General features: G+C 31.4%; 3 protein-coding genes across 5 annotated transcripts in view; 2 read left to right on the top strand and 1 right to left on the bottom strand.

The window, feature by feature from the left end:
* Positions 1-14: 14 nt before the first annotated feature.
* LOC107447885 (uncharacterized) lies at positions 15-8,871 on the top strand. Of its 2 annotated transcripts, none has more exons than XM_016062920.3 (2): positions 15-1,497; positions 8,124-8,871. In XM_016062920.3, the coding sequence occupies exon 1, from the start codon at positions 68-70 to the stop codon at positions 1,301-1,303; it is 1,236 nt and encodes a 411-aa protein (XP_015918406.1). In that variant the 5' UTR covers positions 15-67; the 3' UTR covers positions 1,304-1,497; positions 8,124-8,871. The 2 variants fall into 2 exon arrangements, with proteins under 2 accessions (XP_015918406.1, XP_071036988.1); XM_071180887.1 differs by lacking the exon at positions 8,124-8,871 and adding an exon at positions 7,858-8,053 and having other exon boundaries at positions 25-1,497.
* Positions 8,872-11,442: 2,571 nt separating this feature from the next.
* LOC139425630 (general transcription factor II-I repeat domain-containing protein 2B-like) lies at positions 11,443-12,608 on the top strand. The gene is made up of 3 exons (XM_071181029.1): positions 11,443-11,781; positions 11,836-11,976; positions 12,087-12,608. The coding sequence occupies exons 1-3, from the start codon at positions 11,443-11,445 to the stop codon at positions 12,606-12,608; spliced, it is 1,002 nt and encodes a 333-aa protein (XP_071037130.1).
* A 2,866-nt stretch (positions 12,609-15,474) lies between these two features.
* Positions 15,475-23,962, bottom strand: part of LOC107444931 (acid-sensing ion channel 1A-like) — a 108,098-nt gene continuing 99,610 nt past the window's right edge. For both annotated transcript variants that reach the window (XM_071181289.1, XM_071181288.1), the window contains exons 10-14: positions 23,648-23,744; positions 22,421-22,469; positions 21,343-21,401; positions 18,215-18,287; positions 15,475-15,756 (exon numbers count right to left, since the gene is read on the bottom strand). In XM_071181289.1, coding sequence (XP_071037390.1) covers positions 15,589-15,756; positions 18,215-18,287; positions 21,343-21,401; positions 22,421-22,469; positions 23,648-23,744 — 446 coding nt within the window. In that variant the 3' untranslated portion in view covers positions 15,475-15,588. The remainder of the gene's footprint in view (positions 15,757-18,214; positions 18,288-21,342; positions 21,402-22,420; positions 22,470-23,647; positions 23,745-23,962) is intronic.

Here is a 23,962-nt window from a genome sequence, read left to right as displayed (position 1 = left end):
AATTGGCTATTCACTAAATGTATACTCGAGGCATTGCGGTAAACTTAATTTTTTTCATAAAAAAATCATGTACAAAACTAAATTTACTTTTACTTGGAAAATCGAAAATTTTTCATTTTGCAACCATAATAATGGCGTGAAATTATTGAGTCCCGCATTTGGTTCCGAAAATTTTAAAATAATCATAGGCAGTTTAGTTCTTTATCCAAGGGGAGAGAGTAAGGAATATTCTGAATTTATTTCATGCACTTTAAGCGTTTTGACACTCGAGCAAGTTGGTTTTCTTCAATATGAAATCGAAGCAATTGGAGCCAGTGGTAAGATATTGAAAAATCATAAGTGGGATAAATTTTCAACTCCTAGCGATACGGAGTTGAAATGTCCTGATTTCCTTGCTATCAAAGATATTCTCCAAGATGCACAGGAGTGTGAAGAAGATACTCTTACAATTCGTTGTAAATTTCTTGGACAAAATTCCACTCGTACTATGAAAGGGGAAGATTTTTCGTGCACAAAAATTGGCGTCGATAGAATTTTTTTTGAAATGCAAGTACTTAGAACGGCTCCAAAGAAACGTTTAATAACGTTTGGATCGAAAAATAGTTTCGAGTTTTCTATTTTTGAAAGAAGCGAAAACCTTGAAGCCACATTTACAAGGGTGGTTATTGAAACCGTTAACAATGAACCATGCATTGTGGACTGCACTTTGACCCTGCATGACAAATTCAATTCAAAAATATGTTCCGCAAGAGCAAAGCATTATTTTTTTTCAGTAAATTGCACATATTGGAAATTTCCTTCAGACACCCTTTCTAAGGAATGGAAAAGTTATCTAAAAGTTTTCAAACGTGATCCCTCCCATCGTTTACTTATTTACTGTGAATTTTCCGTTTCGAATGGTACATATTTTCAAATTTATATGCCTAAATCTGACTCATCATCACCAACAAGTGCTTACTCTTCCTTGCAGGAAGACCTTCGAAATTTATTCCATAACAAACATCTCAGCGATGTGAAATTGCGAGTGGATGGTGAAATTATTGAAGCACATAAAACTGTTCTAGTGGCTCGATCCCCAGTATTTGCAGTTATGTTTGATCACCAAGAGATGGAAGAAGCTCGCAGTGGCATTGTCGACATCGTTGATATTGATGCCTACGTCATGAAATCATTTTTGAAATTCTTATACACCGATAGTGTAGATGAGGTATTACCCTTGTATCAAGTAATATCAAGTATTGCCCTTGAAAGAAAAATGTGCCATGTTTTTGAAGAAGGAAATGTCAGAGGAGAACGTATGTGAAATATTGTCTCTGGCAGATGCAGTAAATCATGAATTTTTAAAATCAACTTCCATTGAATATATAATTGCGAAATCAACAACAGTTTTATCTTCTCCACAATGGATACCATGGATGAAAAACAATATGGAATCGGCGACAGTCATTTTCACAAAATTAACGCTAAGCCAATCTTCAGCAAAAAACTGAACATCAGGTAAGTTATAGCTGAAAAATGTAAATTCATATTTCTACTGGTTAAATATTTTTAACTGACAAAAACTGTTTTAATACATATACCTTAATACATATTTTTATTATATGTGATCAAATTTATAAATGGGTTAAGACATGTATAAATATCTTTTAATCATAATATCACTGTTTACGGTAAATGTTAGTTGTTACAAATTTAAAATACTAATCATTTTACACACTATCACTATATNCAACCCCCGAGAATTGCTACGCAATCCTATGTGGTTCGCGCCGTGAACCATGGCTCGCTGCGCTCGCTCGCCAGTGAACACAATGTTCTTTGATGATAATATACAAAGATATAGTATATTATCATCAAAGACATAGTATTTTATCATCAAAGACATAGTATTGTACTTATGCAGAAGAATTCTATCAATGTTCTTATTGGTCTTTAAAAAAGTATATTTGCTATTTAGATTGTACATGGTGAAAAAATCAAAACATTAGCTAAATGAGAAACATATTAGCAAAATAAATTATCAAATATTGCAGTTGCTCACCTAAATTCAACTAAATGTGTATAATAAATTAGCTAATGCTAGAAATTCTGAAAGTTTTAGAGAAAAATTTTATTATTTAAAAATATAAACCTTAAACCCTAACTTTTCCTTGTGAGATAATATCCCTCAAAAAGTTTTTCATTTTCAAGAACACAAAAATTTGTTTTATCGCCAAATGAAATAATTTTTGGTGATCAGCGTTATTGAAATCAATTTCTATATTAATTAACATTTGTGATAAAGTACATAACATTTTAAAACATCAAATCTGAAGAGGGATCTTCCATAAAAACTAATTTTACATCTGCTGCAGGGTTTAATTGAATAAACTGATGCATCTGAAGATATGATGCAGCAAAAGGGTTAATTTGCCTCAATAGAACATCTAATTGTTCCATTACAGAGCGTAAACATCCAGTATTGTTTTCAATGCACCTGTGGGTAGCTTCAGTTGAATCAAAAATATGCAGCTGCCCGTATCCAGCATTATTTTGATCATTGCTATACAAAGGTGACACCATATAATAAATTTGACCATGAATTCGAAAACAATACGGTCCATTTCCAGGAGGTGGCTTTATGCGTGCTCCAAATGATGCAAAAGCAAAAGCAGAATTATATTCCCGGATATGATTTCAATAATTTCGAGCCTCAATCGAATTATCACTTAATAATTTTTTCAGCAACTCGGGATTGTCCATTAGTGTAGGCAAATTAATTTTTCCATCGTGGCAGCATTTCGTATATTTGCCAGAAGAATTTCTTTCTTTGGCCCAGAAGTAAGCATTACAATAACTACATTGTTCCGGGCCGTCATTGAGCCAATATTATATTCTTCGACATCTACTGTTACATCTTGAACAGTTATTATTGCACTTGATCTCTGCAATCTACGTCTTCCATAACATTCTTCAGCACTTTCCGCGAAATATAAAAAAATTCAATGCATTCAATACAAACACTTAGACGTTTTTTAGACGTTTAGGTAGCTCTCAGTAGAAAAATATCAATTCAACAGCGGCCTTTTAAAGCATTCTCACTTCAATTAATTAATTAATTCCTAATTGGGTATAATATGTAAAAAACACAACTACTTCCACTTACTAGGAATAACATTTACCTTTTAGTTTAATTAATAAGATGAGTTTTAAATATGTTTACTAAATTCATAAACTGAGATAAAACAGCAAAATATATTATTTCAAAAGGAACTAGACTAATACAATTCCAACCTGCCGAGTAGCGACTTTAACAACACACTTCATTTAATGTTTACTTGTTGCTAGAAATCAGGTTCGCAGAAAATGCTGTTTACTAGTTAAATTTAGTAGTAATTATAGGAGCCTTAGTAGGAATAACACGATCTGTGACGTAGGTCATAGTATACCCAATTGAATTTAAATTAAATATTATCATGTTTTTAGGGCATGAATCTGAATTGAACAACTTGATAATACTAACTCTGGTTATTGTTTCCGTTTTTAAAAGCGCTATATGTTGAGCCAGTTTAAATTAAATAGTATCATGTTTTTGGGGCATGAATCTGAATTAAACAACCTGATAATGCTCACTCTGGTTATTGTTTCCGTTTTTAAAAGCGCTATATGTTAAGCCCTCTAAGCTAGATTTGGCATGTGACATTTTTAGCAGCAATCATTGGTCGATTTTTTAACGTTGCCATTCGGGGAGTTGTAATGAGGCTTTTTTTGGTGCCGTGTAAGAGAAATATATATATAGATATATACACTATTTTGTCTATTATACAATCTGCGCAATTTGGGAAATATGGCCACAATAGCTTGGTTTAGAGCAGCGATGGCTCACGGGATAGACCGTTCGCCTTCCAGAGATCCAGACCTGGTTCCAGAGATACATACCTGGGTCGGTACGAATTCCGCATCCGACTTGCACCGACCACAGAGCTAACGTGAAATATCCCCAGTGGCAGACGAATCATGGGTTAGAGTCCCCTTGTAGTCAGGCTTAATGTGGAAGGTTCTCATGGTCTCGCTCTCTATGTAACTCAAATTAATGTTAAGTAAAATTTTTCCAGATACTTAATGCAGGAGTTCGGGTTCAAAATTACAAGGCTACGGAGTTGAACATAGTTAGTCGTAAACCTAAAAATTGGGTCGGCTGTTCAACGATGGTTATAAATTTAAATAAAATAGTTTGGTTAGGAGAACAGTTGTAAACTTGGAATTCCGTGTTTAACATTTTGACTTTTGAATCATATCTTTGGAACTATGTTTAAAAAAATTCAAAGACTTTTGAATGCAATTAATAAACTAGTTTATAAAAAGTTAGGCCAATGCATTTTCAATACGAATTGAAATTCGTGCATTTCTTTGTAATAATAATTTATTTTTTATTAACGCATATTTTTAGTCATTTAAATTTACTTATTTAACAAGTAATATAAGAAAAAAAATTTAATTCAATTCTTACCTAGGTAAACAAAGAAAATTTTATTTAAGTTACTTTTTATTGAATAATTACAATTTTTTCTCCCTTGTCTAATTTCTTTTTGGAAAAGAAACTTTATCGTGTTTTCATCTTGGACATATTTAACTGTTAATCGTGAACTGCTCGGTACACAATTTCGGAGATATATTTAAATGCACCTCAGACACATTCTGCGTAAATTTCTTATAGCCATTTAACAACTTATAGAGATCAATATTTACATTTTCGGATTGGTACAGTGATGTTTGATGGATATTGTAATCTGCATCATACACCCGTTTCAGATTCACAAGTTCATGCATGAAATATTATTTGAAAGCAGGTTTTTTTTCAATTTTACATGAATATTGAATGAATAATTTATATTGCGTGGAAGACAGTCTAAGGTCTAAAGCAAGTTATTGGGTACGTTGACAATAGATCCTTTTATCCCTAACTGGTGATCAACACCCAGTTCTCCTATTTGCATGAAAGGGGTTTAGAGAGTCACCATTTACTCTTCGGTAATATTCAATTCTCTCAACCACTTTGATATTTTTGTGAGGGAAGGGCTACATGCTTGCTTTTGCGAACCGAATCCATTCTTTTTTCCGTTTATGTGTGACACTTAAGGTATTCCCGACTACTCTCTTTGGCTTTTTCAGCCTCGGTAAGTTTCGGCCTTGGCATCGTTTTTTCCTTGCTTTAGCTCTAATTTTTGGGACCGTGTCAATCAGTTTGGATCCTCTTTACTTGTGATATTTATTCACCTGGATAAGTAATGAAAACGATCCAGTTTGAACTGTAGGTTAGAATTTCTGATTCTTAATTGGGTATAATATAAAAAAAACACAACTACTTCCACTTAGTAGGAATAACATTTACCATGACGCAATGCTAAATTCTATGCCACTATCCACATAAATGCCACTATGCACATAAATCAATTATTAATCAAAAATCGAATATCAATTACTTTTCTTTATAATGCAATAAAATCTGGAGAGCAACTATTTAAACGATCAAACATTTCGTTTGTTTATTTGTGACTTGAAGTTAGGCTCGCAGAAAATGCCGTTCATGGGTTAAATTTAGTAGGAATAACACAACCTGTGACGTAGGCTATAGTATACCCAATTAAAACAATCAAAACAAAATATCGTTCAAACGATGTACTTATCTTTTATTCACAACTCAATAAGTATTTATGGGATCTCTCTGGTCCCATATCTCAAAAATAAACACACCAACTTAATGCATAACAAAATTAAAAGTGAAAAAAAAAGAATTCTAAAAAAATTATCAAGCAGCAGCGGTCGCCATAGCAACGCATGCGCACTGTTTACTATTACTCTTGATTATTGTAGTTGAAAAGTGAGGACGCCATGAAATCCAAACCAAGACCCATTTTTCAAATGGGTAAAAAATGTACTTGTGGGTACAATGGGTACAAATTTGTACTTGAGTGGATGAATAAAAAGTACTTTATTAACGATTGGAAATTTAAACACGATACATAAATATATATAGGGAGAGTGTGAACTAATGTAGGAATTGAAAAAAAAAATTCACGTGGTGTATTTAAATGTGAGCAATAAACTATTATTTTGTTCAAATACAGCTAAAAGTCAGAAAATATTACTGATGTTAGCTTTGAAGTATGTAAGAAACTGAGTAGCTGGATGTATAAAAAGTATTTTATTAGCAATTGAAAATTTGAACAAGATACATGGAGAGTGTGAACTAATAGTAGGAATTAAAAAATGGCGTACAAAACTCTAATAACACTAATATGTAACGTATTTTTAACGTAATAAACCCTGGAGTAGGTGCAATTTTTGTCTCTTCTTAGTATCAGATTCGCCCAATTTCCTTGTCAAATTCAACATTTATGTTTGATGTCATTGTCTTTTCCAATTGAAAGCAATAAAAGATCAATGAAATTTTACATATCAACAAAGAAGTTCATAACACAGACGATTGTTTCGGCACAATATACAAAAGTAGCTTTTGTCATGGATGAAGGTACTTCCTTAGAGCACCTGAAATTAATACCTTTATTCACGTTTCTCGACAACTTAATTTAAAATTTCCTACAATTAGTTTTTTTTAAACATTTGGTGTTTCCTAATAAATGCCTTATTATTCTGCTTCTTTAGAGTACCGAAATTAATACCTATATTCGGGTTTCGCGACAATTTAATTTAAAATTTCCTACAATTAGTTTTTTTATTAAACATGCGGATTTTTCTAATAAATGCCTTATTGTAATTTTTTAGAATCCATTTTTACCAATTTTACGGTAATATCCATTTCACTGTTAAGTCCAATTTAGGGCTAAAACGTATTTTACTGTAAAATGAATTTTACGAATGGTGCACTCAGGAAACCAATTCTTTTTACCATAATTTCATTCGTAATTGTTTACAATTTACTCTTTATCTTATTACATATACACTATAACAAATCATATGATGATATAAATGAATTTTCCACAGGCCAATTGGTGGATCTGTTAACAGTGACCTCGTATAAATGAAATATAGAAAAAATATTCTGCTTCTAAGGGAACTCCAAAAAATACGGTAATTTTTGAAGTAGTGCTTTGGCAGTACACCCCTACACAGCCGACCGGCCTGTGTAGCGGTTAGGGAACTGCCCCTGTATCAGAAAGGTTCTGAGTTCGAATCCCGGTCAAGGCATGGATGTTCCTTCATTCTCTGTACTATCTGTCGTAACTGTGGGAGCAACGCTGGCCCACCTAATATAGTGCTCCTGAAAGAGTGACCAACAAATCTGCCCTTCAGGTGCCTTTATGACGTAAGTCATTCTCCAGGTGGGCATTAAAAAAAAAAGCTTTGGCAATACATTTTAGTAAAATTACAATTAAAATATGGTTTGATTATCTCGCTGTTTGGCAGCTAGTGAGGTAAAATTAGGTAGTGAGGTAAAATTTGTAAATGAGGTAAAATTAATCAGTTTTTGTATTATTTTAGAAAAGGCGAACATGTTGGGCTTGATAACCCTTATTTCATTTAGTAAACTGAAGCTAACTTTTTTTGGGGCCAGTTAATTGTTTTTCTATGAAATCTAGATGCTTAATTTACAAACTTTTAGAACTATTAAAATTACCCCTTTATAATTATACAAGTGTATTAAATGAGTAAACTGAACTAAATCTGTAGGTTAAATGTTACGTACCTTGCTGTCCCAACATCATTAAATGGATGCTGGTTATCATCATCATCATTAAATGGTTGAAACTGTATATTTATGTGTAATGTGTGTATATATGCATTTATTTATTTATATATGATTATTTATTTTCGTTATTTATATTTATTTATTTATTGTTACATATACATATGCAGGCTGTCAAAGAATAAATAGCACAAGATGGAGAAGTGCATCAAAATGCAGTATATCAAGAGATACGCTGAGATCCGTAGCAGTTACGATAATTGCCCCGTTGTAATGTCCTTCTCTAATTGATCGGATTAACTTGACAAGAGCTTATACTAAATAGCACTTTGTAATGAGCTCTTAAGTCTGCATATATATTGTAGCAATAAATAAATAATAAATACATAGAATTGTGATTTATTTATCTTCATTTTTTTGAATATTTGTTTTATAGGGTTGTCTGTGACCGAGCATAAACGTCTATGTAAAATGAAGGTAGCGAGATCGAATACCTGGACGCATGACAATAATGAACTAAATTTGGTTTCAATACATATACGGGCTCGTGTGTTTTATGCACAAAAAAATGGACTCGTACCTTATTACATTGAAAAACAGACAACACAAAAATTAGAGAAAAAACACAAAGATATTAAACACTCTACATTTATGCTTCCGAATGTTTAGTGGAAGAACGATCCCCCTCACCATCAAAGCCCCAATAATGTATGGCTGTTTTACTAACAATAAATTCAAGGAGCTTTCCTACTCATGCGGTGCTTCTGTTCTCCTAACCGCTTTGGAGCATGAATGCAGAGAGATCGAATACCGCTATCACACTGAATGTATATTCTTGCTTCGTTTCACAAACTTGTGCTATCTGCTTTTCAGATTGAATAGAGTTCTTAATCATCTCTTTGTATTTACAAAAAAAACATGCCTATGTATGTATATAAATCCCACTTCCTCCATAAAAGATGCATAAAACAGTCAGTATAGTTTCATTTATTAGAGTTTAAAATAAATAACATGAATTAAAGCACTTGAAAGTGTCAGTGATGCACACTTTCTCTCTATTAATAAGTAATATATTAATACTAATAATGTAATAATAATCTCGAATAATAAACAACCAACCACCACCTTACTCTTATGAGCAATTTATGTATAGTACTATTTTTAATAAACCATTGTAAAGTCTATTACTACTTTATTTGGTAAAAGGCATAGAGACAAATTAAATTATCAAACACATCGTGAAATGAATTACAGTTCTGAAGAACGTATTGGTAATCTCGTCGTGATACATTAGAGAGAGGCATAAATACCATTTATTCGGTAAAATTTACTTTTTTGTTTTGTATTTTTGCTAAATGTGTGGTAATAATTACTAAATCTTGAATGAAAGACTGAAACTTAGTATATATACCTATATTGCCCAAAAGCAGTAAAAATGACTGGATTGTAAAAGAATAAATAATGTGTAAAGAAATTTGTTTAAAATTAATTTTTGTCCCGCAGTGGACTGATCGTTAAGACACGGTTCCCATCAGATCACCGAAGTCAAGCATCACTGGCTGCGGTCAGTGTGCGGGTGGGTGTCCACTTGGATCAGTCTGCGTAGGGACAGAGGGTGTGCGGTATTGGTCCTCGTTAAACTGTGCTACCGTAAAGTGCTCGACTTCACGTGCAGGTCGTCGGGCTACCTAAGCGGGGGTGTCATCCCCTCTGCAGAGGATAAAAATTGTGATGGCATGTCTTCGGATCATCCAGCGGGATGTTTCCCAGACCGTCGCCAATAGCCCATTGTGCAGCTCTAGTGCGACGTAAATGAACAACAACAACAAAAATTAATTTGTAAAATTTTTTTATATTATTTACAGTTATATAACAAGGTATTAATAAACAGCAAAAAAATTATATGTTGTACAAAATTCTAAGAAATTGTGTCATTATATACATCATTGTTTCTCTAATTGAAATTAAAAGCAGTCAAAATGACTTCCTTAGGCAATCTAGCGTTAAACACACTGTTCATGTAATTCAGTGCTTAATACACAAATTTGTATTTCAATATTGAGTCATAAAACCAATCGAAGTAATCGTTCCACGCGTTCTGTGTGTGTTGGTCATTGTTTAAAAGCAAGACTGATCAGATTTTGACTAGCTCAGATTAATGGGAAACTCAAACATTCGAGACTCGAACTATCGAGGCTCTAATGTATTCATCTTAAGGAAAACTTATTTAACTATTAGATCTGTAGGTGAACGGGTGGTTAGATGTAATTTTCGGTTGGCCTTGCTGATCTCCTCAAACGATGTGTACCATATTTGTTATGGTTTGATTAAGAATTTTGGAATTGTAACAATTAAAATATAAATATATTGTAGTTTATGCTAAGTATCCTGTAATGATTAAATTTAATATACAGTTCAATATTTTTTTTTCTTCAAAAATGAAGTCAGGGACCGCGCTATGCATTCGCTACCTCGCCAAATGCGATAAAATCGTAAACTTGGAGAATAAAATTGTGTTTTGGTTAAAGTTGCAGAATGTTTTTTTTCCACAGGAAAGAAAACAAATATATATTTAACAAACACCTTCTAGAAAAGAGAAGGCCTCAGCACGGAATAATTTAGTAGTCCAATGTAACGAATATAAACTGCGCAGTGGAAAAAATAAGAAAGATGTCATTACGTTTGAACTACTAAAAGGAAACATTTCTCATTTATGGTAACCCGTGTTGCGGTTTTCTATCTTCTAGGACAGGGGTCTCCAAACTTTCCAGCCTTAGGGTCATACTGATTACTCCAGTAAGTTCCGAGGGCCAAAACCGTATTATCATGGTCGCCGGTGGTAAAAAGTGAAATAGTCCACTGATGAAAAAAAAAGTCCGAAAAAGTACGCAACGTTTAAAAAAGGCTGCAAATCGGACTAAAGTCCACAAAAGGGCAACACTGCATATTATTAATTTTGCTGTCATTATCTGTAATTTCTAGATTAGTCGTAGAGTACGAGCCATGAGGAGTAACGTGACACGACATCTGGTGGACACAAGCGGAAATAGGTAGAACCTTCTATCGCTAACAGATGGCGCTAATAGCACGTACAGAATAATCTCGTTGGTTCGAGAAAGTTCTGGTGTCTTCCACTCACTTCTAGATGGCAGTAATTGGAATATATAAGAAGGCTAGTGGCGCAACCACAAGTCAGTTCCTATGACACTGTTGTGAAATAAAATAGTGCGTACCTCCTTAAAACGTGTTTGTGCGTGTTTAAGTTTAAGACATCTTTGTAACAGTATTTTGATTTGAATTGTTGCTTTTGTGTGTGATTTAGTAGTATGGAAAAGAAGCGAAAAATTGATAGTGAATGCAGAAAATTCAAGGATCAGTGGAACATTCAGTATTTCGTAATTGAGTCCAGTAACAAGGCGCTATGTTTGATTTGCAATGAAAGCATAGCCGTTCTCAAAGAATATAACATTAAACGTCATTATGAAGCAAAGCATTTTCAAAATTACTCAAAATATGCAGGAAGTTTGCGGACAGAAAAATTCGAAGCTTCGAAGCGCGGATTGAAATCGCAGCAATCTTCATTTACAAAACTCAAAACTGAATAAGAGGCTGCAACTCGTGCCAGCTTTCGTGTGGCTCTTGAAATTGCAAAACGTGGAAAACCATTCACCGATGGAGAAATGATCAAAAAATGCATAATTGAAGTAACCGAAGAAATGTGCCCTGAAATGGTAAATTTATTAAAAACTGTCAATATGTCAGCAAACACTGTGGCTCGAAGTGTAGAAAATATATCCTCTCAACTGTTCGACAAAAATGGACATGTTGAGTGGTTTTCTTTGGCCTTGGATGAGTCAGATACTGCTCAGGTGTTGATTTATATTCGAGGAGTAGATAAAAGCTATGAAGTGCATGAACTTCTTGATATGTATAGTATTCATGGCACAACTACTGGTACAGATATTTTTAAAGGAGTTGAAATGGCCATTAATCAAAAGAACCTTCGATGGAAAAACTTGAAATGTATTACAACTGATGGAGGCAAAAACATGAGTGGGAAAGATAAAGGAGTGGTCGCTCTTGTGTCAAAGGCTGTAGAAAATTACGGTTCAAAACCATTAGTCTTACATTGTATCATTCATTAACAGTCTTTGTGCGGAAAATGTTTGGATATGTCTGAAGTTCTGAAACCAGTCATATCAACTGTTAATTCTATCAGATCTTTTGGGCTGAATCACCGACAATTTATTGCAGAGATTGGAGAAAATGACTTACCTTATCAAACTGCCGTACGTTGGCTTAGTTGTGGGAAAGTCCTTCAGCGCTTTTTTGAACTTCGAGCAGTGATCGAAATTTTTTTGAATGAAAAGCATCACCCTCTTACTGAATTACAAAACAGCGCATATGGCTGTGGAAGTTAGCATTCTATGTTGATTTGACAAAACATGTGAACGAACTGAATTTGAGATTGCAAGGAGAAAACCAGCATCTTCCTGATTTATACACTAATATCAAATCATTCCAGAAGAAATTGATACTGTTTCAATCACAACCACGAAGTAAATGTTTTTCACATTTTAAAACATGTGAAATATTCAGCCACACCACTGAGACTGAGTTTCCTATCGATTTTGCAATCGAAACTTTGAGTGCTTTGAAAATAAATTTTGATACTCGTTTCTCGGACTTTGATGCCATTGCGAATCAAATTAAGATTTTTCAGAATCCTTTTGATACTGACATTGAAACCCTAGCCCCGGAACTTCAAATGGAAATGATTGATCTACAGTGCAGTGATATAATTAGGAACAAATATCAAAACTCATCTTTGTTGGAATTTTATAAGAGTCTTCCACTGACACAATTTGATAATTTGCATAAATTTGCTCGTGGGCTGTTTTCTGTTTTTGGTACTACTTAGTTGTGTGAGAAGACCTTCTCCAAAATGAAGTACACAAAAAAAATTTACAGATCTAAATTTACTGATGAGCATCTTAAATCTCTTTTAATAATTGGTACAAGTAAAATTAGTCCACAACTACGGACTATTGTCAGTGGAAAATCTCAATTACATAAATCTCATTAGTATTTCATATGTCATTATGCTTGTTATAAGATATGTTTTTATTTAAAATGTATAAAATGTTAGTTGGATTCATTTCAATAATTTGTTAGTCATTATATACTGAAGTTAAATTTTCTGCATATTATACATGTCTTTACTCATTACAGCTCCGTGTTTCTTTATCCAACTTATCACAAAAACAATAAGCCTACAACAATGTTATGAGTAGTTAGCCCATGACCATATCAATGTAGATGTCATATTAATAATTATTCAACATAAAATTAGAACACTTCAGTAAACTAAATTTAATTTGCTATAAAAAATATGTTCTCTAAAAGGAGTTTTCAAGTATGCTAGCTCTCCGCGGGCCGGACAAAATCTGTCCGCGGGACGGATGTGGCCCTCGGGCCGTAGTTTGGAGACCCCTGTTCTAGAAGGTATAGATTTAACTCGATTCTGTAAATTACGTCAAAATGAATTTTTTTTCAACAAATCAGTAAGTTTTATTCGATTACAGTAATTTTTGATTAGATGAGCCGTATAATCAATTAGAATTAGGTCAAAATAATAGAAGCCTGAAACAAACTAACCTAAAATAGTTTTCTGTGGGAGAAAATTAATCATAAAGAGTTGTTAAGATTTGCCTTTGGCGAAGACTTACGAAAATTGACGAAGAACTTTTGATATTTGGATAATTTACTAGCTTATAATTTAAATCCAAAGAAAAAAGACACCACTCTGAATAACTTTTGATTTAATGATCGGATCTTCACGTTCTACTGCTAAATTTTAATGGTTCGAGAGGGTAATTTTAATTACGCTAATTAGCGCAGATGATATTTTAAGTTACGAAATCAGACCCAAAGACGCGCTTTCTCTGAATAAACATTGTTTTTTAAAATATCATTTTCGAATTCCTGATCCCCCAAAATATGGATGGGTATCTGGAAAGGGTACCATAATCTGGTTCATATAGTTCAGTCAAGTGAGCCAACCAAAGCTTGGATCCCTTATTGTTTTTCTTCCTTTTTTTAGAATTCTTTCATATCTCGGGAGCTTTTTAAGTGAATCAAAAACTTTTTGCACGCAATTATAACTCGTTTATAGAAAGATAATTCCATGCGAAATATAGCTTTTAGTAAATATTTATTATATTTTATTAATAATGGTCGGAAATGGCCAAAGATTGTAAAGAATAAAAAAATTTACCTCATTTTAAGGAATGCAATTTTGTGTGGCAAAATACAAAATGTGCTATGAAATTAAATTTTAAAAATAGTACATTCTCGAAATTTGATTTCTCAGGAGCTATTTGATCTATTTAGCTCGTAATTCGTAATTTGTTATGCAAAATTATTTTCGTTAAAATGAGGCAAAAATTATATACTTTACAATTCAAAAGTTTTCCGAACATTATTAAATAAAATAATGAGAAAAAATAATTCATATCTACTAAAAGTTATATTTTGATTGGAATTTTTAGATAAATGAATTTTGTAACTGTGTGCGAAAACTATTCAGTTCCTTTGAAGAGCTCTTGAGATATGGAGAAACACGAAAAATTAACAGTAAGGTGTCCAAACTTTGAACTGGTTTTCTGATTAAACTAAGGGGACCATGTTTCTCAGTTTCATGTTTACGGCAATCCCTTATAATTTGGGGATCAGAAATCTGAAATCGTCAAAACAATTTGTATTAATTAAGAGAAAGTACGCTTTTGTGTCTGAGTTTCTAAATTAAAATATCACTTGCACTAATTAATTAGAATATTTGGAGTCACTACCTAAAAGATCTGATCATTAGATCAAAAATTATTCAAGTTGGTCCATTTTGTATTTTGCACGCTGAACATACCATTTTTAATCACTAGAATTCTAAATATATACACTGGTGGACAAAATTAAGAGATGGAAAACATTTTCGCACATGCAAGATTCCCGCACACAGCTCTATGTGTTTGACAATGGTTCCGTGAATGCCCAAAGGTACAGGCAGAAGGTTCTAGAGCCCTGTGAGTGTCTTTTCAGGGGCGCTGTTGGCCCTGAGTTCATTTTTATGGACGACAATGCGCGACCATATAGGACTCTCATGGTTGATGAGTATCTGGAAGGCGAGGATAATCAACGAATGGATTGGCCAGCCAATTCCCCTGAACTGAAACCTATTGAACATGCTTAGGATGCTCTTGGGAGAGCTATTGTGAAGCGCGAACCTCCCCCCAGAACCATTCTGGAGTTAAAAATTGCTCTGGTGGAAGAATGGGAGGGTCTTCCACAAGTCCTTCTTAACTCCCCTATTAATAGCATACTCGTTGTGCATGTTGTCTGTCTGTCAGTGGTGACCATACACCATACTATAGGTAACACACACTGTACAAGCCTCACTTTTATTGTCATATTTCAACCTTAAGTTCAGACTACATTGGATTTATTTGCAATAGGTCTTGCCAGTGAATGGCACTTTCATTTTAGTTCTGCATACTTTATTATCATGGAATAAGTTAGATCCATACCAAATTTCATTTATTTATATTCAGTATTTTTTAAGATATTTGAGAAAGTGTCTTCCATCTCTTAATTTTGTCCACCAGTGTACATTAAAATGATAACACACTGTGAAAAAGAAGTTCTAGTCTTAAAGTATCATTTTGAAAATATCAAATACCTTTTCCGCCAAGGAAAAAAGAGAAAATTGAACATTAACAAAACAAAACGCATTCTAAAGTCTGAAACAACTTTTATTTACTCTTTCAAAATCTATTCAAGCATTTATTTAATACATATTTTAATACAGGATCGATTTTTCAGTTTACAATTATTTGTACCAAGAAAATTTAACGTTTCAAAATTCGTACCACAAATCTTTTAGCCCTGATTTGAAGCTTCTGACACAGATGAAAAAGGATACCAATTATTGTATCAAAAAAATCATACAAAGCAATTAAAGATATTCCAAGCCATATTCCTATGTAGCCTCCTATATTACTCCAAAACTCCACAGTCTGAAAAATACATATAAGTATATACGTTTTAAATGTTGCGTATTATAATTATAACTGGTAATGAACTCACATGTTTACCTTTTGACAGAGAATTCTTTCTTACACCAAATGACCAAATTGGCTTCGATCAGCGAAATGTTATAGTTGTTTTAAACACAATAGTGATCGAAAAAATAAATACTCAGCATTTTAAAACACCAGAATTTGTGTTTTAAAATAAAGGGTAAAATTTCATTATATACTATTTTATTATGTTTCATTAATTATATTTCGTTATATAATATCATTATACTTAATTTTAAAGAATGCAAGTTTAATATAGAATTTGTGTTTATTTGAGTATAAAATTAAGTTTAATACAAAATTTTATACAATACAAGATTTGAGCGAAGTCGATAGTATAGTTCCTTAGAAAACGAATTTTAAAATTTGATTTTTCAAATACTACTTTTTTAACAATTTAGCTCAAAATTTGGATTTTGCCATATTAAATTTCACTCCTTAAAATGATGTAAAAAACTGAACAATTATAAAATTTTTCCACTTTCATTGTATAAAATAATGAAAAATAATAAAAGAATATTAAAAATAAATCTTGTGTGGAATTAGTTTTGGATAAATAAATTTCAGAAATCTGTGCAAAAATGCTTGAATTCATTTTAAAGTTCTCGAGATATGGCGAAATTCTCGAAAAGTATATTTCAGTCACAAAGTTTCAACCGCACTCCCTTCCAATAAGTTTACAGTAAAGAATATTGCTTCATATTTACGGTTTTGAAACAGTTTATAACAAGTATTGTTAAGAACCATGAATACTAAACTATACGGTTGTTTAGCCGCTTAAAACTAGTATGGTTTCTAAACCGTAAAAAGAAATTGAACTGGATTGAAGATAGTTTAGCAGCTTTGCAGGGCTGCTGTTTATGTGAGTTTAATGTGGTTTAATTGGTTCGTAAGCGATGTAAAATAATAGTTTTTTGCATTAGGCAGTTTTATGATACTATCATAAATGCCTGATTAAAAGCATCGTGTTTCAATAATTAAGGGTTATAAATTGGGGAGTGCATGGCATACTCTTCACGTGTTTAAGGGAGTGGAGGAAATATTGTGATGTAGCTCTGGCACTCGAACTCCCATTCAGTCGGTCAAAATTTAGACTAATATCATATGTACGCATCTGAAATAAAACTAAGCGGCTTAATTAGGTAGGTCTAGTTGGCGTAATAAAATTCTGTTGCTTAACCGTATTAGATGAAAGCAATTAATGAGCGGTTTTTCTCACAGTTAACAGTTTAAGAGCTGTCTTATTTATAGCTGTTTAAGTGATTTGTTTGTATATGGTAAAATAACATTTAAATAAATTGCAATTTAATTATTTCTCTTCTGAAATTTCTAACAATGCAGGAATGCAACTTATAATTCAGTACACATTTTTTGGTTTAAGTAATTTCTTAGAACAGTTGACCTAAACTGACAGAAGGCAGGGGAAATTCACTTTGGAATGAAACTTAGTACATAATATACCAACTTGGTATACAATATTAAAACAATAAAGTGCGCAATATAGTCAATATTGTGGAAAACGCAATTGGAAATAAAAGCATATTTTGTATAAGTTAAATTCAAGTAATAAAAGTTTTTCATACTTTTATCAATATACTTTCTATTTTATTTAATATATATTTTGGTCATTAAATACTACTTAGTATTTAAATTACATATTTTTTTTTATCATTTTTAAAGATATTTATAAAAAGTTTGTTATAAGGATTAATAAACTGAAATACAGCCAAAATTTGGGAGCCACGTAAGAGAATTATATTAGATGTTTTACAGAAAATCAACTACAAAAACAAATTTCTCATATTAACAATTATTTCCTAGAAAGTGCGCAAGAGGCTAAATAATTTTTTATTTTCGATTTTTTTTTTCAGGAGAATTACAATCTAGATTAACCATTACACTTAAAGCCCCTGCTAGACTAACTAAATCCGAGAGACCCTTTTCTTCCAAACCTTACAGAGAACTTGTTACTTTACCATTTTTTATCTATTTTAATAAAATTATTAATATATTCTCTCGTTTTGTTTTAAAAGTCTAATTTAGGCCTGTAAAAAAATTTTAATTTAAGTCTCTTAGAGATCTTTCGATTTTTGGTAATCACTGGGGAATTTACTATACGTCTTGCCATGGTAATCGTTGCTACATCAGACAAATTGAACTCGCATTAAAATTTAAACTTAAGGAACACGATAGAAATGTCCGTTATCAAGAATACGAGGAATCATCAATTGCTGCATGTTGTTGGAATATTTTCCTGACGTCAGAGCACTTTTATGACTAAATTTAATGGTAGCTTGATTAAACAGAAAAGGTTTTGGCATTAAAAATAATATAAAAATAGTACATAAAGAGTACATAAAAGAAATATATAGAGTAACGAATAAAAAATATTTACCTCAACTTTTGGTCTATAAGAATATGTTGTGGTCGTCATCCCATTCAAATTAATAATCACAGTTATATTATGACTGGAAAAAAATGCACATAAAGTTTTAAATTTTAACCTAAAAAATTCGAAAAAATTCTTGGTAAGTGTTACATAAACGATATGATTAAAAACAGGGAACAAAAAAAATTCAAGATGATGACGATGTAGCTTATTACTAAATATTTTTGGAAGCAAAAATATCGTAAGCGCTATTTTTGAAAACTTAAAAACTTCCTTAGCTTCAAAAATTATAAAGATGGAAAAAGTCAACATGCGTCGAACAATCGATCATACGCGGCAATTTTCAAGACTCAAGCAAACGTGAATGATCGTCTCTGAGTCCTGAAAATGGGTGCCTACGATTAAGCACATGAACAGTTACTCCCTTTTCCATTTTTGTAACTTTGGAAGCAATTAAAGTTTTTCGTATAATATATTCCATAAACAATTTTATAAACAGACATATATGCTTTACTTTCTTGGATATTTCTTGTACAAGTGCTTTTTCCTCCTTGAATTAATAAATCTACCAATATGACAAATTTGAAATTATATTCTTTTGGCCTAAAAAGTGGTCGACTCGTAAATTTTTTTCTGCATGTTTAAAAGAAATTCTCCAACTAATAATCGAAAGTTAAATTTTCATATTTTTTCGTACTCTCTGTAAATTTTTATTGCGTACTCGTAATTTTAAGTATCTAAGCTTTAACGCAACAAAACAAAATTTTTCCTTAAGCTGTCGTAATTTTTAAACTTTACAGATAAATAAAAACAAAGTATCTTCAATTTTTCTCGCGTCATATTTTTTAAAATAAAAAAAATGAGATTGTCTTTTTTTTCCTTGATTGAGATTAATGGGTATTTCACCTAAAATTTGCTTAGAAATATTAAAGCTAACAACAACTTTTTATTTTTTTAACAAAAAAATGGAGTTTTTTCATGTTGAAAAGAGGTAACATTATTATATGAAAGAAAGTGAGGCCAAGAAACTATGTTTTTGAAAGTTTTGAAAGACCAAGAAACCTTTGAATCACATTTTGACTGAAAAATGCTTTTCCTTGTGGCTCAAAACAAAAAGCACTCTCTTTAGTTTTTTGCATAAAAAAATATGAAGATTTCGTGAAAACAATATAAGAAAAAAACTGAGATTAATTTGTGTTATTAAAATTTAAATTGCGAGTCTTTTTGGTTAGAAACCACTTTTTATTTTTAAAGACAAAAAACACAATTATAATAATTTTTGACAAATATGACATTTAACGTTATGCGAAAAATACTGCTTTGGGGTAATAAAATGTTTTAACTATTGTTGATCAAAAATACCCCACTTTTTACTGTTACAATGATCAAAAACAAAAAATCACCTTTTTGAATTTTTAACATTAAAAACATGACATTTTAAGGGGAAAAAATTTATTAAGTTTGAATTTTTAACACTAAAAAACAAGACATTTTGAGGGAAAATAAATTGGTAAAATTTGAACCTCTTTAGTTATCTTGGTTAAAGAGCACTTTTCATTTATTTGCCGATTAAAAGAAGAAAAAAAGCATTTTGATTTGTTTTTGTTAAAAAATATAAGTTATAACTTAACAGGGAAAGAAATTGAAGTCAATAGATTTTTTTGTGCTATAAAAAATTTTAAAGTATTTCAGCTAAAAATAACTTTTCACTGATTTAAAGAAAGCAATATCCTTTTGCTTCATCAAGTTAAAAAATATGACATTTAACATAAAGAGGAAAAGATTTGTGTCAAAAAAGATGGTTTTATAAAGTATTTTATAAAAAAAAGCTGAATTATTGTTGTTAAAAATTTTGGGTCAAAAAAGATGGTTTTATAAAGTATTTTATAAAAAAAAGCTGAATTATTGTTGTTAAAAATTACTTTAATTTTACTACTGACCAAAAAAAAATACATACACTAGTTATTTTTTAAATTAAAAAATAAGACATTTAAAATAATGAGAAAATTAAATATGAGTTCAAACTTTTTCTTTTTTTGGAAGATGTAAAATAAATCTTGAATTATTTTGTCTAAAAAGCTCTTTTTATTCTTAAACTGACCTGAAAAAAAAACCTATATTTCTTTACATTAAAAATTATGATATTTAACAAAACTAGAAAAAAAGTTGAGGTTGTTAAAGTGTTGTTAATTTCATGTAAAAAATAATAGGAATTTTCAAAAAAAGTTCCTCACGAAATAATTTTAATAAAAATTTTTTTAAAAAAATATATAACTATCTTCAGTACTTTAATTGCTTAATTACAATTGTTAACACTTTCTTTTTAATGAATCTAATCCTTCAAAATATCAAAAAATGGTGTATGATACTGAATACCGAATTCTTTATTTTGAAAAGATGAGCTAATAAAAGCGAGTCTTAAAACGAGTCTAATAAAAACGAGCTAATCTTAACGTAAGACTAATGGGAATGCAACAAATTTTAATAATTTCTTTTAAAAAAAGGTTACCTATTTCAGTTTCTATTAATTTTGTTGGTATGTATTTTATACCGATTTGGTACTGTTATTTTCGCATTTTTGTATTGTCGTGTTTAGTACAATTTTGTATTGTTGATAGATAACGATTTATTAATTATTTACTATTTTTTATCAAATTCGGACAACTGGTATACAGATAGTCTATTATCAATCACAAACGATAACGTTATCCGAGATAATAAAAATTGGACTTTTCTGGTTAGAGATAATAAGAAAAATCATGTTTTTTATTTGCTTATTCAAAACAAAATAATTTGGAATTCTAGGCGATCTAAACAGTTTTAAAATGCTTAAATATTGCGCACTCGATGTGATTTTTTAGGTACGTGTTAATTCTTTTTCTAATTTTGCAAATCGATTATGTTATGCTTTCAAAATGCCGCTGTCTTTAATGACATCTTTGATGGAAAAGAAACCGGTATTCGAGCTGTCATCCGGGCATAAAATACTTTCAAAGACACCAACCAAACATTCCTGAAAAAAAATTCTCACCAACAGAGAGAGTTCCAGACAAATTGACAAAATATGAACATTCTTAATCTAGGTTTAAAACATTAGAGTAATTTGCAAAGTTTAAAATTATAAGCTGTCTTACATTAGGTTTGATTTTTGTTCCTTCTGCTTGTTATCTTTCGAATGTTTATTGCATTTGCCCTGAAAAAAGAAATATATAAATAAAATATCATTAATAAAAAGTCTATTCAAAAGATGAAATTCAGAAAGAAAACTCAAAATAAAGAGCACCAAGAAAAAGGCGAATGAAATTTGGATGAAATTAAAATGAGTTTTATGCCCTACTGCCCATTGTAAAATATTCCGATACACTAACTCTAACCTCAGTAAACTATTCTTAGTACACGGTAAAGCTTTAAATCATATTATCCGACAAATTATTTGAAACCATTATAAAAATGCTGAATTGAACTAGATTGTCGTACTTTATATACGTGAGTACACAGTGTTATAATTCAACTTGATCAGAAATGTGGTCCAATTCAACACTTTATTTAAACTGCCGCAGCTTTTCGTCGTAATATGATTTAAAATACCAGTATTTAAGTTAAAGGCTGAACTGATGTCTTTGATAGTATGGAAACTAAAATGTTTACTGTGTACGACTAAAGAAGTAAAATTCAAACAAACAAAAAAACAAAAAAATTGTAAAAAATTAAAAATTAAAATAGCTCAAACAGTGGATAGCTCTCTTTAGTTAACTATTGTGACCAGATTTTCCTGATGGCTGCAATAACAACCAAACTCTGCGAGTAATTGTTCTGAAATCGTAAAAAAAATATTTATTTAGAGGAAGCACAATTGCGTGCCAGATTTACATTAAACTATTGTTTATATCTTGAGCCTATAAGATAGTAGCTCAGTTCATAAAAATTACTTCATTCGTTCATAGGATATTCATTTTTTTTTAATTTTGCGAGATGTACTTCTTGAAATATGAATCAAAACAAAATTTATTTTTAAAATTTTCTTGAAGCCTTGTATTTGTATTTCTCTTTTAATTAATATAGTGAATAATTACTGTGATTAGAAACGGTTATTTGAATTCCAAAAAACTAATTGCTCATTTAACTATTTTAATGTTTATCAAATGATTTAAGCTCTTGTAAATAGTTGTTTTCAATATTAAATAAAATTTTGCGTTAAAAACGTAAACTTGCCTCGTTTTGCACATCTTCTAGATCTTTTATGACTTGATAGGATTCTTCGCTGAAAATGAAACAAACGAAATCATATATATTTCTGAGCAAACGTCAAGAACAAAAAAAAAATTAGTTTTAATACTAAGCAACTGTAACTTAATTTTTAAATAAAAATATATTTCGACCGTTTTGTCTGGTATATATTTTTATTGTTACCCAGACACTGGAAGAAGCACGTGTGGGGAGTGAGTTGTTATCGACAATGTCATCTTTGAGAAGGTACCCCGACATAGAGTCGAGTTAACATGTCTTGCATAATAGTGAATTGTAGTTGTAATTTTGTAGTGGTAGATACACTACAGTACTCCCTCACCAGAATTATATCTGTGATAGAATTCAAAGAACGGATACCACTAGTTTATTCATTGCTGTTTTGTGAGAAGCCGAGAGAGCTGTACTAAGATCACCGTACTTTTTTAGTGCTGAATGCAAGAGGTGTATTAACTTCACTGTCGTAGTCGTTCATGTGTTGCCGTTAGCAGTCGAGTGTATGCAAGCCAACGTTGCGCGTGATCGAGGCGAGACTGAGTAGCAACAGCGTAAGGAGGTGGATAATGTTGCAGTCACAAGTAGCAGGTCAACTGTTCAACGTGGACCATCCATCGAAGTAGGCGTTACTGTCAAGATAGGCGTGTTCATATCGAAGTGGGCGTTACGGCCAAGGTAGGAGTGTTCACATCACGTTCGAAAGTCACCAATGTGGGGAGTGAGTTGTTATCGACAATGTCAACCGTCATCTCTGAAAAGGTACCCCAACACAAAGTCGAGTTAACATGTCTTATATACTAGTGAATTGTAGTTGTAATTTTGTAGTGGTGGATGCGCTACACACGTAACGAGAAAAAATAATTAACTTCGAAAATTTTACCAGTAGTCAATCACAATAAGCAAGATAAATTAGTTAATAAAGGTATATAATTAATATTGCACTTTTAAACGTAAAAATACTGACATTTTTAGTCGAATTAAGTTTTCTGAAAAGTTTAAAATAATAATTTACAATGACTCAAAAGGAAGTGAACAAATTCATTGTTTGTTCGATTAATTTCCCTGTTAGGTGCCTAAAATCTAAAAATTAAAAAAAAATATCTAAAAAACTTAAGCGATAGAAAATAAATAAAAAATCGTAAGTTTGCCGTAGTGTTAAATTTAGTTGTTTAGAAAAATTTAACAAATAAAACTTACTAACAAGCTGGTCCACAATTCTTTTTCGCACACTCATCAGTTTTTTGCTTGAATTCGTCTGCATCAAATGTTGCAAAGGTTCCATTGTCAGATATCACTGAAAAGGAATAAAAATCAGTGTAAGATAATGATCTTGTATAGTTTTATCAATTATAAAATATTTAAAAAAGTATAACTTAACTCTTAATATTACGGCGGTCCCATCCTTGGTAAAGAACATCAATTGTCACTTATGATGACGTAGGATAATTTTAGCCACGGATTCATTATACTATATATATATATATTATATATATATATATATATATATATATT

This window comes from Parasteatoda tepidariorum, chromosome 5 (genome assembly GCF_043381705.1).
Source record: "Parasteatoda tepidariorum isolate YZ-2023 chromosome 5, CAS_Ptep_4.0, whole genome shotgun sequence".
Taxonomy (NCBI): domain Eukaryota; kingdom Metazoa; phylum Arthropoda; class Arachnida; order Araneae; family Theridiidae; genus Parasteatoda; species Parasteatoda tepidariorum.
The sequence above is the reverse complement of the archived record's forward strand: the minus strand, read 5'-3'. Positions and strand labels throughout refer to the sequence as shown.